The sequence below is a fragment of the Ursus maritimus genome, unplaced genomic scaffold, assembly GCF_017311325.1.
Source record: "Ursus maritimus isolate PB19 unplaced genomic scaffold, ASM1731132v1 scaffold_1, whole genome shotgun sequence".
Taxonomy (NCBI): domain Eukaryota; kingdom Metazoa; phylum Chordata; class Mammalia; order Carnivora; family Ursidae; genus Ursus; species Ursus maritimus.
Genome location: NW_024423343.1, coordinates 5,173,899 through 5,189,276, shown reverse-complemented (window position 1 = coordinate 5,189,276; position 15,378 = coordinate 5,173,899). Strand labels below are relative to the sequence as shown.

Here is a 15,378-nt window from a genome sequence, read left to right as displayed (position 1 = left end):
CGTGGCCACACTACATTCCTAGTTGTCCCACGTTTCTGTCTTGGTCTCTGCCTCCCTCCCCGGCCAGTCTGAAAGCCCCTCCGTGAGAGCGCCGAGTTTTGTCTGTTTTGTTCATTGGGGCATCCCTGTGCCCAGAACAGGACCAGAGGGCGGCTCTGCGGACACGGACTGACAGGTGTGTGGCTGCACCTGGGGAGTAATGGGGCTAGAACGCAGTGAGCAGGGCACTCTGTGCACCAGAAGTCACCTGCAAATCATGAGCGTGGGTATGTTTTCCTCCTTTTAAAGGGTTCTCTGGAGCCGCATTTAACTCTTAGGCAGCGTTTATCTCCGGTTCAGGAGAAGGACGCTCTGGAACAGTTTTCTAAACGATGACTATTCTAAATGTGTGAGATTGTTACTTGGAGGGTGAACTAGGTTTGAAAAACTCCAGGCTCTGAGACACATTACATCCCCAGGAGCAGGGCGCCAGTTTTGAGCTCCTTGGAGACTTGAGGTGGTGGAAAGTCAGCGGAGCTGCTGTGGTCACCGTGTCGCTATCCGTTGCAGATGCCATAAGTTCCACTAACCCGCGGGTCATCGACGACGCCAGGGCGCGGAAGCTCTCCAGCGACTTGAAGCGGTGTACCTACTACGAGACATGCGCCACGTACGGGCTGAATGTGGAGCGGGTCTTCCAGGATGGTAAGTGCTCCCTGCCACGCGCCCGTGTCCCCTTCCCATGGTGCTGGGCCCCGCTGGGGACACGCGGGCCTCAGCGTGAATCCGAGCGCCCCCTTCATGCAGAGGTGGTGCTCCGCTGCGTGCGTGTTCAGACTCGGGTCCGCGGGGAGTCCCGTGTGGCACGCACAAGGTGACCTGGGCACGGGGTGCGATGTCGCCCACACTTATTTCTGCACCTGATGGGTCACGCTCATTGGCCATTTCTTCTCCACTGTAGCTGCTCATTCTTAATTCAAGCCCGTCTCTAAAAACAGTCTAAATATTTGCTGTTAAGCTTTGGGGAGAATAAACCGAAAGAGGAAAGAGAGTCAAGTTTGGACCAAAAAAAAAAAACCAATCCCACATTCAGGCTCATGGCTGAGAGCCAGCACCACAATTTAGGAATTGTTTCTTTGTTGCTGAATTAATTAGTGATCACCCACCCCCGGAACAGCCGTGCACCAGACAGGAAACTCTCCTGGAAAAATGCAGGGTTGCACGGGGGGCGGAGACAGTCACGTACATGATCTTGGTGCCAAGTGTCGGTTTGGGCAGAGGGAGAGGGATGGATGAAGACTTGGGGAGGTGGTGGGAGGGAAGGCTGGTCTCTGGTCTGGAGGGGTCAGGAAAGTCTGGGGGAAAGTGACTCTTTTAGCCTGGAAGGCCTGAAGGAACAGTGCTCCCCGCAGAGGGTCCTGATGTCCACAGGGAGTCAAGGGGAGTAACTCCCAGGCCACCTCCCATCTGGCTGACATCCGAGCAGACCACCCGAGCTGCCTGTCATCCTGGCCTTGCCTGGCCCCAACCCCGAGGAAAACATGTTTCCACCAGTGCAAGTAGTAATTACACACCTGCATTTGGGACCTCCCCAAACCGGACAGTATATGCTCTTCTTCTAAATGTCCAGATGAGTTTTCAGATGGAATTGGAGGAATTCCACACTTTGACCATTTTTATGACATTTCATATATTGGGTCCCTTTCCAAACTTCGTATTTTCTTCCCTTTTCCATAAGAGCCGGTCCCATTCTCAACTTGGAGCCTCCTTCCCCGCACAGAGGCCCACCCTTCCTGTTTCTCAGCCCGTGTGTCCTGCGGAGAGCTTTGTGCCTCTGGGTCCTCACTGCCTCCCGTTCTGAAGCAGCAGCATTCTGTTGAGGGACAGCGTGGGGGCCCTTCCTCCTGCACATCTACAGCCCCCCCATCCCTGCTGGAGCCCACAGTGGTCCATGCACGCCCATGCTTACGGCACCCTGAATCTTCACCCTGAAGAGCCGTGCACAGAGGCACGTGGGCTTCCTGGAGGGCACCCAGTGGGGCAGGCAGCCCGGACCCTGTGGGGCCCTTACAGATGAAGGTCCCCAGGCTTGTGCGCACGGTCCACATCTGGCCAACCACCTGTTTCTGTGTTTTCTCGGTTTCTCGGGCACACGGGCAGCTGCTCTTGTTATCGCTGCTGAGTTCAGTGGTTGATGTGGAAACGTGACGCCCCGCCTGGCCTGAAATAGTTTCTCTCTGGCCCTTTGCAGAAGGTTTGCCAGCCCCTGGTGGAGATTTTTGGGATTTCATCCTATGGATGAGCTTATCCTCCACGATGATTGCTTTACTTGTGCATTTATCGCAAACATGAACTTTCCATAAATAAATGAGCTCAGACATACTAATCGTACGAGCGGGTTAACACTAGGGGATGCCCACGTTACTGTGCTTCCCTGCATCCGGAGTGCGCGCGGCGGTCAGGTGCCGGCTCGGGTGCTGGAAGCACTTTTGTCTGCGAGCTGGAGCGCTAGCCAGGGAGAACAGGAAGGACCTTCCCAAACGTCGTGACCTTATTCTATTAAAGGGTTTCCATTGCTGCAGCTTGACAAAGCACTTGACGCTTGTGGCGTGAGTTTTCACAGGCTTAGGAGATTTTCGAGACATTTTGTTACTTCTTATTTTAGAAATAATGCATTCCCATTAAATATTTGGATTGTCGTACAGGGTCAGAAAAGGAAATAATACCCATGATACTAGAGTTTTTGTGACTGTTGTGATTTTGTCTTTAAAATATTTCTGCGTATATGAAGATAACTTTTAAAAGTAAAATCAGGGATTACTCTGCATATTTTGTAGGGTAATTATAGGGTATGCCTTTTTATGAAGTCATGAACTCTGTAATCGTTAGTGATAGAAGTAGTTGCTGACCGAGTGGGGACTGTGCCCAGTACTTAGAAATCCGGAATGGTAACAATCCATGTTAATCCTTAAGGGGGGGAGAAAACCAAAAAACTTCCTAAGATTTAGAGTTAAAGAAATCAAGCCTCAGAAAAATTATGTAGCTTGGCCAGATACATCGGGCCTGGATGGGACACCTGTCTTGGGACCAGGGGCCCAGAGCCTTGACCATTCTGTCATTAAAACCGCAGTGATGTGGGTCCTGCCCGCTCCCCTGGGGGAGGCTGGACGGAGGGCACACGCAGCAGGCTCACCGTCCACTCACGGACTCAAGTCATTCAGATTTCTCTTCAGACATTCTGGCTTCCTTTACGCCTTTAGGACTTGCTTTTTTATGTGCTTTTTATACCTTTGCGTTGTAGGAAGAGAAAGAAAGAGTGTGTAGTTTCTATGTAACATTTTACTTACCCCTGAAAGAAGGAAACAGGCCTGGCTCTTACACTAGCCAGACCCCACTTGCACCTGCCCCCCGCCAGCCAGGCTTTCTGGTCAACTGGCTCCCTGGGTTTATTTTTTAAAATACTAGACACTGTAGTCTTTGCTTCTTTAACTCAGTTCTTAGTATCCTGAAACTGAAGGCAAATTGTAAAATAAATGAAGAAACAGAATGTCTGTTTTCTTTGGTCTCGGATGTGTAGTTTTCACATGGCTTTTAGAAAGCAGTCCAGGACGGAGGGTCTCCGTCAGCACCAGGGGTGTCCGGAGACAGGGAAGCAGGTTGATGCCCTCACCCGAGCAGCAGCCTTGCACACGCCGAGCCCCTGGTTGGGGGTCGAGAAGGGGGGATAGTACGGGGAGGCCCTGCCTCGGCGAGGTGGGGGCCAGCACCCAGCGACAGGGCTGCATCTTCACTGAGGGTGCAGGACGGTTACGGAAAAATAAAGTTCATTCTCTGCAGACATTGTTTCTCTGGTGCTATGATGTTTATTCCAGAGAAGTTTCTCTCTAAAGGAACCCACCGCGGGGCCCCTGGGTGGCGCAGTCGTTAAGCGGCTCAGGGCGTGATCCCGGCGTTCTGGGATCGAGCCCCGCACCAGGCTCCTCTGCTGGGAGCCTGCTTCTTCCTCTCCCACTCCCCCGCCTGTCTTCCCTTTCTCGCTGGCTGTCTCTATCTCTGTCAAATAAATAAATAAAATCTTTTTAAAAAATAAATAAATAAAGGAACCAACCGAGTGGGAGAAGCCCTTGCAGCGAGCACGTCTTTCTTGCCATTTCAGCTGAGTCTCTGGGCAGGGAAAGGAGGGTAGTTTCGGTGATGGGATTTATTGACCTAGATATTCAGGGACAACCTAAAATGGTTATAACTTGGTGACAAAAATAAATCCTTCCCCTAGAAGACCAAGCAGTGCTGAAAGGTAGTGAACAGCCACGTGTGTGAGCGGTCGAAGGACCCCTTGGACCCCTTGTGTGCCATCTGGGGAGGGGGAAAGTGGACTTGCGGCCTCACGTTCATGACGGGGTATTGGGGATTCCAGTTCCCCGAAGCTGAATTTTGGAAATGATGAATTCTCTCTCTCCAGACACTTTCAGATTTCTGAGCCCACGTTGAATGCCCTTGTTTACGGCGTGTTTTGTTTTGACGACTGTGATTGTAACGGATGTATCACGAGCTCGGTGATTTGTGTCAGGGTGTAGTTCTTTCTTTCAAACGAAGCACAACATGGAATCAGCTTTTTGTTTTGATGTTTTGTGGAATAGAGCCAATAGATCCCCTAAGTTTTTTGGGGGGTATATTTTATTTTTAAATTATGGTATCTGACTGGTTTGTGATATTTTAAAGATCCCTGATAATATAAAGAAAAGTGGTTTCCCTTCCATGTAGAATGAGTAAAACTTGATGGTGTTACCAAATATGTAATTTTCCCTTATCCAAGCTACTTTATGCCCTTTTCCTCCCTCCCTCCCTCTCCTAAAATGAGCTGATAGAGATTTGTCTGTATTGTAAAACAGTATTATTTTATATATGGTCGTTCCTGTTATGCATCCTGACACCAGCTGTTTTGTGTACAGAATTTAATATTCTCGCACGAATACTCTAAAATTGCAGTCACTTGTTCAATCCCAACTGAAGGCATCGTATTAGACAATGCATACTCCCCTGTAAAGCTTTAACTTCTTACCTTCTTAAGCTTGTCTTCATAGGACAGTAGGAAAACCTGTGTGCAACATTTTGCTCTGACAGTACTTGTTTAGACCTGGTCAAGATCCACATAAGCCAAGATCTAGATAAATTACAAATTACCATCTGTCTGCTTGACCCTCCCCAAGACTGCTGGGTTCTGTCACTGTGTTGTCAGGAGTAACTGGGTAGTTCAGTGATCTCACGTGGAAGACCACTCGCTCTAGGAGAGATGTTCTACGTTACTTATCGTAAAGAGACTGTTTAGTTTGAGGTACATGTGGGTGGAGAGGCTGAACGGTAGCCTCAGAAGGGGTCTGTCCTCTGGTGGCTGGTGCTCGGGCTTCGTGTAACCACATGCTTCATGCAGCGTCCTGTGGACAGGCATCCCTCTGATGGCATGGGCCCGTTCTAGGAGGATCCACTCCCGTCTCCCAGCACGGTCACGCCAGCTCTTTACATGCATGCTGTAGTTCACATTCTGGAAAACACCTTCATAGAAGCTGTTCCCTAGGAACCCCGCCCCCGCGCCTGCCTGCGGATGGCTCGCCCGCGCGTGGACGCCCCGTGCTGTCAGGGCTGAGCCAGGAGAGGCTGCACGACTGGCCCCGGGGTTTGCAGTAAGTCAGGGAGCCTCAGTTTGCTTTCTGCCCTTTGCTTCCAAAGACTGATATCCTGATGTATAAAGAATCCCGTTTCACATTAAATTCTGCAGCTGCTCGTCCTAATTACGGGAGTGTCCAGCACAAGAGTTGCTGTATTAATGAGCCCGGTTTGTACAACCTAATTGCATATGTTAGAGCATCATTAAGTGGGAGCAGTCTGGAGGGGTTTTGCTCCCGAGTGCTGCATCATCCTGGGCCGTTTTGTTTTGCTGACACCGCACTCCTTTGTGCTCGTAAAGGCTATGTCAGTTAGGCCTCTTCCGTGCTTGCTTGGAAGCGGCTCAATTCTCATTGTTGGGGTGGCCTATCTTATTATTTGTTTTGTTGCTGCTCTTTTTCTCTTTATTGTGTCAGGGAGTAGACTGGAGTCCATTTCTTTTTATGTTTGTGTAATTCTTTTTCCAAAGGAGTTCTTTCAAAAATGAGATTTTTCCACGTTGAAAAGCAAACCATGTATATGTGTACATTGGGCGTTTCATACATATAGTGAAAAGGCCGATGGAGTCATTTAGTGTCTGTTAATTTGTATTTCTTTTATCATTTGTAATAACGGCTAATATTTATTTATGGCACAGTTTAAGGTTTCTAATGTAAGACCGTAGATCTTAATAGGACTTCTTGACAGCCAGTGTCCAGCCCGCATGTCCTTTCCGCCCACGGTTTTCTCTGTGCATCTGTGCCTGTCACTGTCCCCGTGTCCCCACGCCCCCCCTATCCTGGGCGCACACTCACCGTGCCCTCCTCGTTGCATTGAAAGGTTGTACATTCAAGATTTCATGGGACTGGTGGGCAGTTTATGTTATGACGGGGCAAACATAAACTTTAATATGCTTAAATTACATTTTATTCGGGGGGGTTAATAGTTTAAAACCTTCTAAGAACAAGGATGGCATGAGTAAGTTGCCTACATGTGGCAGAAATAGGAGGAGGGCAGAGAAGGGAAAACACTCACCAGGCTCCTCTGATGGAATTTGGTTGAGTCGTATGACACAGGCGTGGCCCCGGTTTCGCAGCCGGCTCTGCTGTCGTCCTTAAACACCCGTGTCATCGGCTGACACTGCCTGGCAGCTTCTAACCTGGTCGAATCCCACGGAAATTAGAATCTGCAAGTTTCCTCCAAAAGAACGACGTCTGGCCCATTGTTTGTAGTCTCTCATCAAATTGGAAAGATACCTACGTCTGGTATCTTTGGGGTGGACTTTGGGTCGAGCCTCTGGGTGGGGAGGGAGCATGTACAATGAGCAAGAAGGCCTGGGTTTGGGTGGGTCTTTCTGTTTGCTGTGGGTGGGAAAGCGCATGAATAATTTACATTGGTTATTTTTATAAAACATGATATTGTCAGGACCCTTTGGATGTGCATCTTTAAATTCAGTGTATTTCTTAACCTGAGAAACTTTCTCTATTAACAGGGTTAAATCACAAAGTGAAATAATGAATTAAGACCAAAGCTAAAATATCAGCATTAGCTGTTGTAAGCTGTATTTTCAGAGGCTAAGAAACAAAAATAAAACCAAAAGAAAAAAAAAAACAAAAAAACCTTTTGAATGAGTATTTTTAGAAGAAAAAAAAAAAAAAAAGAGTTAAAAGCTTCTTACAGACGAACCGGACGTGTGGCAGCTGGTCTGCAGACAAGTGTTCAAGCACATTTGAGAAATGGGGACTGTGTTATGGTGGGACTAATGGCCAGGCTATAAGTGAACATTGTCAGGATTCATTTGAGCATTTGTTGAAAGTGATGACCCTGGAATAATCCAAATGTTTAAGATATTATTATGAATTGCACAAGGGTATGAAGTCAGCTTGTTTCTTGTTTGGAGTCTCTCTGTCTAGAAATTCCCCCTTTTGAGAGTTTCTTTCTCATCCATTGAACTGATCAGTGTGCCCAGAGGCTGGACGCTTATAGAGGGATTAACTCCTTTGAATATCTGTTGATTTGCTTAGAATGACCTGTGCAGAGTGAAAGTGTTCATGTAGGGGGGATTTCTCGGTGGGTGCGATTCATACGTTGCAGACTGCAGCTCCTGGCCATAACAACTCGGAATCAAGTGTGAAACTCGGTAATTCTTAAATGGGTTTCGGTGGGCTGTAGAGGACCGTGACATTTTAACTCTTTTGAAAATAATATCCGACGAAGTGATCTTAAAGTCCTGATAGCAAGGTTGATATTACTACAAACGAGAGACAACGAGTAGTCTCCCGTTTCATAGTTTTGTAGACCATTGTGTTAGGAGAGGCTGTGGTCGTCTCTGGCAGTTTCTTACCCTGAGTCGGGAATGTTCTCCCGCTGCGCTTCTCTTTCTGCGACCTTGGGCGGCACCACAGCTCGCGCGTGCCCATAGACGCTGCTTTAACTCTCACCCTGCCAACGCGAGATCAGTAAACGCACTGTTAGTAAGTGTGCTCTGTTCTGATTCTCATGTTAAGACTTCTGTCTTCTGCTCATAGAATTAGTTTTATCAATGACACCGAAGACGGCTGTGTTCACACGTTTCTGCACTGTGGCATCGTAGCCGGGGCTTGCCCCAGGATTCTGTTAATGACTTGAGCCAGCTTGAATTAGCTTGATGTATCATTAATGCATACAAAAGGCTTTTATTTTTGTTCATAATCTGTTCACGATGCCACTGCTCTTCCTAATGTTTTTAAAATGATTAAACGGTGATGTACTTTTTGACCTACTTAACCCTCCCCAGCCTCTGATCAACACAATATGAAAATATTACTTAAATAGGATAGTCAGAAATTGTTACACTTCATGGCTGGTGTTTCCAACTTACTTTGATGTCTTCTGTTTATAACATTTTCCTGTAGAGAATACAGGCATAGCCAGATTCTTGGTGGCCTCCGTTCACTGAGGAACTGTCCTCCAGTGATGGGGGTTGCAGTACCAGTAAGTTCGGTTCATGGAAGAGAAGGAAGAGTAACCCTCCGAGGAGGGAAGTTGTGAAAGTCTCTGACACCAGAAAGCATAGCTTTGCCCTATGGACGCTGATGTTACTGCACGCTGCTCAGCACCGGGCGGCTGGCCAGGAGCACGTGAGGGTCCAGCTCGGAGCAGATGCTGGGCGTCCCCCAAGGCAGGCTCTGAGATCCGGCGTCAGCTTGTGTAGTTAGTGCAGAGTCATCGAAGTTCTGTGAAGAGAAGAAGACGTCCAGACAGCTGGATGGATCGCCCCTGATTTAGGGAGAAGGCAGCTGTGAAGGCTGGATTGCACACATGTTTGTCTAAAGAAAAAGAGACTGTGGAAATTTTGATGACTAAATTGGATTGTGCGAGATTTGCTAAAGAAAGTTTTTTAGAAGATTACTTATTTGAGAGAGAGAGAGAGCGCGCGTGGGGGTGGGAAGGGCAGAGAGAGAGGGAGAGAGAATCCCAGGCCGAGTCCCCACTGAGCGCGGAGCCTGATGCAGGGCTCGATCTCAGGACCCTGAGATCACGACCTGCGCTGAAACCAGGAGTTGGACACTTAACCAACTGAGCCACCCAGGCGCCCCTAAAGAAATGATTTTTAAAGGATGTGAAATATAGAGATAAAAATCACCCATCACACCACCCCCCAGTGGCTGTGGGGTGTGCAGCTGTGTGCCTGCCCATGTGTTTTGAAAAAGTGGATGATCAAGCCTTATGACCTGGCACAACCCGCTTTTTCACATCAGCACTTTCTCTACAATATATTTTCTCATTTTTGCATAGCATTCTGTTGAGTGACTAGAAGTACTTTTTTGGCCCAATCCACTATTAGACATTGAGGGGTCCCCTCCCCCAGACCCCCCTGCAGTTGTGTGTTTGTTTTAGGACCAGTGCCTGAGTGGTTGGCTCCTTACCTAAATCTTTGTCTCCATCCTTAATTCTTTCTTTAGGAGACAGCCCTGGAGGGGAGACTGCAGGCTCCATGGCCTGCATGGCCTTGTGGCTTTTGGTCCTCTGCCCGTAGGCGTTCCATGGAGTCAGTTCCTGCCCCCAGGTCTCCTCCAGTGGGTGTCCTTCTTCTATACCCTGACCACAATGGATATTTTCATTTTAAAAACTTTTATCATCTATAAATAGAAAATAATCACAATTTTTAAAAATTTGTCTCAAATATCATTTTCAGTACGTTATTGTGAAAATTAGCTCATCTTCCGCAGTCAGGCATTTTGTTAAGAGATGGCAGTCAGTCCCTTGGGCGGCCAAAGGTCTGGCGTGTTGGGTGACACGTGGGAGCAGGTGGGTCTTGCTGCTCTTGCAGGTGTAGCCCCGGTGTTTCTGATGGGTTCTCCCGGCTGGAGCACCCCACCTCCCCAGAGGGCAGATGGCCCAGAGACCGTCCCCAGTTCCGCGTGTGGCCATGACCTTCAGCTGGGGTGTCCTCGCACTACATCCGTCCTTCTGACCCACGGTGCTACCAGTACGTTGCCTTGTGTTGCCTTAGAGACAGACACCTGGGGGTGGGAAGCGGCTCCTGGCGTTTGGACCTCCCCTGAGCTTTGTCATGTTAGTGCTCTGGAGGGCTTGAGGGACCCTGGAAACCCACCCTCGTTTCCACCCAGAAGCGGTTCCAGAGGGGGCTGTGCCCCCTGCCCTGGTTAACTGGGCAGGTCCACGCGGCTGCAGCCCTGGCACAGCTCTGCTGCTGCTGGGGACCATCCCTCTGCAGTGTAGTCCCAGACGCTCAACGCACATCTCCCCTTTGGTGAACATGAAAATCATATTGCACTATTTCCTGTTTGAAATGTCAAAATCTGGGAAGCCCACAGAAGTCTCTGTGCAAATGAAAGAATTAAAACATAAGCATGCATATTCCCCCTTGTGTCCCCCCCGCCGCCGCCGCCGGCATGTCCTGAGTGGGCTCGCTGGCACAGGTGTTTCTGCCCTGGGAGGTGGAGCCCCAATGTCAGTAATGACATGGTGGTGGCCTTGTTTTTCCAGGCTGCGCATTCACCTGCCACCCACTTTCAGCCACAGTCCTGTCTAAAAGAAAAGAGAACCTGAAAAGAGTTCGTTTGGGGGGAGTGTCTGGCTAGCTGTTGCATTATGAGGCCATGAGCAAAGCCTAGCGGCGGGCATCTCAAGCTTCCCTTCCTCGGGCTGGGAGGTGGCGCCCCCTGGAGGCGCTCTGCAGCTCTTTCCCTCGTACACACGGCTGCACCTGCAGGGGGCTCTGTAATTGGTCTTCCCACAGGTGCTGCAGGATCAGCCACTGTTCATGGAGAATTTTTGTGTGTGATTTTTTAGAATTTCAGGATCTCCCTCACATTTTTCCCCCTGCCATTTTACTTTGCGTGTAAACCCTAAGAAAAAACACTGAACGCTGTCGCAGTCATCTGGGTGCTCGGAAGTAACTCCCGTCCCAGCACTGAGATTTCATTATTAAATGAAATACCAGGGTGTCTCTTGCATTTAAATTCCTTTCTTGCCTAAACTGCAGAGCTGTAGAATGTCGCATCTGCAAGGGTGTGAGGCCCTGGCTAGCTCGGCCCTTTGCTGTACAGATGAGCAGGCAGGGCCCTCCAGGCCATCCCGCCAGAGAGCACCCTTAGTCACAGAGCAGAAACTAGAGATCTAGAGATCACGTCTGTCTCTCAGCCGTATGGTCTTACGTTTGTGCTGGAAACGTTAAAAGCCACAGATTGCATTTTAAAACCCGGAAGTGGGTGAAAATGCTCGTTTAAGTTAGAATTATTTTAAATAAAATTAAGCCATGTCACCACTGGGAGGCTTGGGGTTTAACGTCACACTATATTCAACATGTGAATTATTTCCCATGAGCTGTGTGCTAAACGCTCATCGCGCACATGGTCGTGTTCACATGGTAGAATATGTGGGCATTAGAATGTTGGATCCCTAACGAGGTCTCTGAGATTCAGTGGAAATACGGCATAAAGGAAACGTTTGCTTTCAAGCACTTGATTTTGTAATTTAGTGATAAGCCACTAGGGGGCATCAAAAGCGCTCGTAAGGATGGTTCTGGTGGGCGTATTTTTTCCTTCTGCTGTCACTGTGGAGAATACAGACATAATAAAACTAACACAGTGGTTTAAGATCATTTAGACCTGTAATAAGACACACGCCATAAAGCGTGTGAAGTTACTGGATCAGCAGCACGGGGACACAGAACTAAAGTTTCATTCACTGGGATGGGGAGGGGGACAAAATAAAGAGGAAATGATATATTCTGTGGTTACAGGGACTGAGATCCCTTCTCGCTCTTTGCCTTGTGTGTAACTTTAGAGAGATTCAAAGAAAAATTGACAGAAGATACACTTTTTTTTTTTTACTGGCGTATAATAAACACTTATTATTTAGTCCATCATACTCTTTTCATAGAACTCACCAAGAATTTTGTTTAGCCCGATGACACCCCAGGTGCCTTGCTTTAGTGTGTGCAGCCCTGGTCCGACCCTGGGGCCGAGCGGGTGGCCATGCAGGGCTAGGGCGGAGCCTTCGCCATCAGCCTCTCTGCCTGGCTCTCGCTCTCCCTGCGGGGACACCGTGGGTTCTTCGTGCAGCCTGGTGTTGATGAAGAGGTCAGTGGCAGAATCAGGCTGATACTCCTGGGCAGAGCGAAGGGAGTCGATCAGTTTTGGGAAATGTCGATATTCTCACAGAGGTGAGCCGTGGTACTGGAAGTGCTGAGTTGTGGAATGACTATGATCACTGAAGGAGCGGAGGACCCTTCAGAGGGCTCATACGTGCTGCTTCTCCAGGCGCCCAGCAGTAGGCTGGGGGCACATAGAAGAGTGTTGTTTTTTGAGTTTTGGGTTTTTCCCCCCTCCTGTATTTTCCCAAGGTTGAGGGCTTTTCCCTGTTATTTTCATTTATTTATTTTTTGCTTTTACCCTTTATTTTCTCCCACTACATAAATTCCAGTAGAGATTGTAGCATTCAGATCATGTTTTTGGGTTTTTTTTTTTAAGATTTTAAGTAATTTCTACACCCAGTGCGGGGCTCAGACTTATATCCCCGAGATCGAGAGTCGCACGCTCCACGGACTGAGCCTTAGATCGTGACATTCTCAGTTTCTTGATGTGGACAGTGGGACTTACTACACTTTTGGTGCCTCAGATGGGAAGCCTGTCAAATCCCAGCCTGTTCTATACAGATGGTGTCTTTTATCAGATTACTTACAAACGGAGTGTTGAGACTCCACAAGGAAGTAACATCTAGTTCGGAGAGCTCTGCAGTGTTCGGCCCCGGGAATGGTGTCAACACGGGCAGAACACCGAGCAACGAGAGAAGTGAGGGACGCGGGGCGGTTTCATCAGAGCGAAGAGCAGTGTCCGCCGTGGGAGGGCGGCTTTCACAGACTGGGCTGCGAGGGCCAGAGAGGGCTGTTTGACCAGCCCCTGAAATTGAGAATGTTGAGGGACGTGGAGGTGAAGTCCTGGCCCGGGTTCTGGATGCCTTCAGCCGTTTGCTGGGCACTGAGGTGGGTGCTCAGGGCCCGCGGGAGGGGAGCGCAGCTCCGAAGTGAGGCAGTTGTGCACCGCTGTGGAGGAATCCTTACTCCGCAGGGCTGCGGGATGGTGTTTTTTGTTTTTTTTTTTTTATGGAGAAAGGAAAGGAAAGCTTGCTGCTACAGTCCAGTTTGAAAAGCATTGATCTCCTAGTCTACGGCCATGCCACCCTGAACGTGCCCGGTCTCGTCTGAAAAGCATTGATCTCCTAAACATGTCCCTGACTCTAGACCTATAAATATATCCCTGATGGAATCCGGTCGTTCTGAAGCGTGAGCGAGAACTCCCAGGAAGTAGGACTTGCTCGCGCTGGGTCTGTGGCTGGGCAGTCCCCTCGCCCGGCTCCTTGGGCCACTCTGGCGGTGTTAGGGTTGGTGTTAGGGGGAGAGTGGTGGGCTCCATGTCTTTGTTTGCTTTGTGCTCTTTTTCCTGGACACGCCCTGTCCCCAAATGGTGATTAAAGAAACGCAAGCAGGTAGTTCTCCCAGCTCACGTGCTGTGCGGTGTGAAAACAGTGAGGAAGCCTTTGAAATGAAGTGCTATGCAAAAGAAATCTTTCAGGGTAATACACAATGAACGTAAGCTATAAAATCCCATGGCTCACGGACGGAGGGACCGTTGAAAAACCCCAGTCAAATGAGTACGGACAGCTCCGTGTGCCGCTGCTCCCCCGGTTCGGTGACAGTGCGGAAGCACAAGCAGAAGGTGCCTTGCTAGTGCTTTCCGGTCCGTGGCTTCTAGAACTGGTCGGGGCTGAGGCGGGAGGTAGCTTGGTTGCTGCTCCAGTGAGTCAGCCCCAGGAGGCAGAAGGGCATTGCCCTCGGCCGCTAAAATAGCATCACATTCTTTGCATGGATTTTGCTTTTCAGAGTTATGCTTTGTGTCTGTTTCTGTTAAAATACACATTGATGCATATTTTATATGTTATCTATTTACATATACTTAAAGGAGTTTAGTTTTTCTCATTAGAATAACACTTATTTATAAAAATACAGAAAACCAGGGGCACCTGGGTGGCACAGTGGGTTAAGCATCCAACTCTTGATTTCGGCTCAGGTCGTGATCTCAGGGTCCTGAGATGGAGCCCCGCGTCAGGCTCTGTGCGCTCAGTGGGGAATCTGCTCAGGGTTCTCGCTCCCTCTGCCCCTCCCTCCACTCGCACACATGCGTGTGCTCTTTTTCTCTTTAAAATAAATAAAATCTTTTAAAGAAAATACCGAAAACTATAAAGGAGCCAATTAAAATCAACTGTGATCCCGCCATCTAGTAATAAACATTTTATTGAATGCCTGTTGAGTTGCCTTTCAATACTTTCAACACAAAATTGGGACTTTGTTGGGTGTCCTTTGAAATAGCTTGCTTTAAAAAGACCTAAGAGTAGTTACTGTTTTATTTCATTTCTTCTAAAGCCTGTGTTTTTACGACCTCACAGCATTCCTTTCAGAAACTTGCGTATACCAGCATGGGTTGACCAGCCCTGCAGACAGAGGCTGGTCTTGAGACTCACCTTCCCCAGATCTGCTCCGTACCTAACTCTTGAGTGCGTGGCAGAAATGCCCACTTCCTGCTTAGAGCGTCTTAGATCTGTACCTTTTAGGTCAGGTGTGGTCAGCTGTGACCTCCTCGGGCCCACCCAGAGCCCCTGGTGCACGGGGTTGCACCGCTTCTCCCTGTTGGATGCACGGGCCACCTCTCCTGTATCCCTGGTCACCAGTCAACTTGGGGCTACAAGCTGGCTCCGGGTAGACTTTGCCACCAGAAGCCACTGGCCTGAAAACCTAGGGGGTCCTTCTCTTTAGTGTACATTTCTCATGGGAAATGAAGACTTGATATCATTAAATATGTATATTAGACAAAAATTACAAAGGACCAGATAGGCCTTTTTTCCCCCACTCCCTTTTCTGGCAAATGAACAAAACTAGGCCAGTTTCTATAAAAATCCATTTCTAAATCTCATGTATTCATTTGTCCAAATATAAAGTCTAAAATACAAGATTTAAAAACAAAATTGAGGCTTAAATTGAAGGGCGAATCTTAAAACTCAGAATCATTTCAGAATTTTATGAAAACTACTTAGAAAAGCTAGTAGATTTGGTTTAAAAAAAAAGTCTTTGGTGGGTTATCAGTCAGTGCGAGGATATTAGCGTTGAAGTAACAGATTCCAGAGCCGGAAGTGTCCGAGCCGTGGCCTGAGGTGGTGTGGGGGGGCTGAACATGCCGTGGTTCCCCCCCCCCCCCC

General features: G+C 48.5%; 1 protein-coding gene across 6 annotated transcripts in view; it reads left to right on the top strand.

Annotated features, from left to right (window-relative positions):
* The window catches only part of AGAP1 (ArfGAP with GTPase domain, ankyrin repeat and PH domain 1), a 530,765-nt gene that overhangs the window by 219,723 nt on the left and 295,664 nt on the right, over positions 1–15,378 (top strand). For all 6 annotated transcript variants that reach the window (XM_040638726.1, XM_040638724.1, XM_040638725.1 and 3 more), the window contains exon 6: positions 550–684. In XM_040638726.1, coding sequence (XP_040494660.1) covers positions 550–684 — 135 coding nt within the window. The remainder of the gene's footprint in view (positions 1–549; positions 685–15,378) is intronic.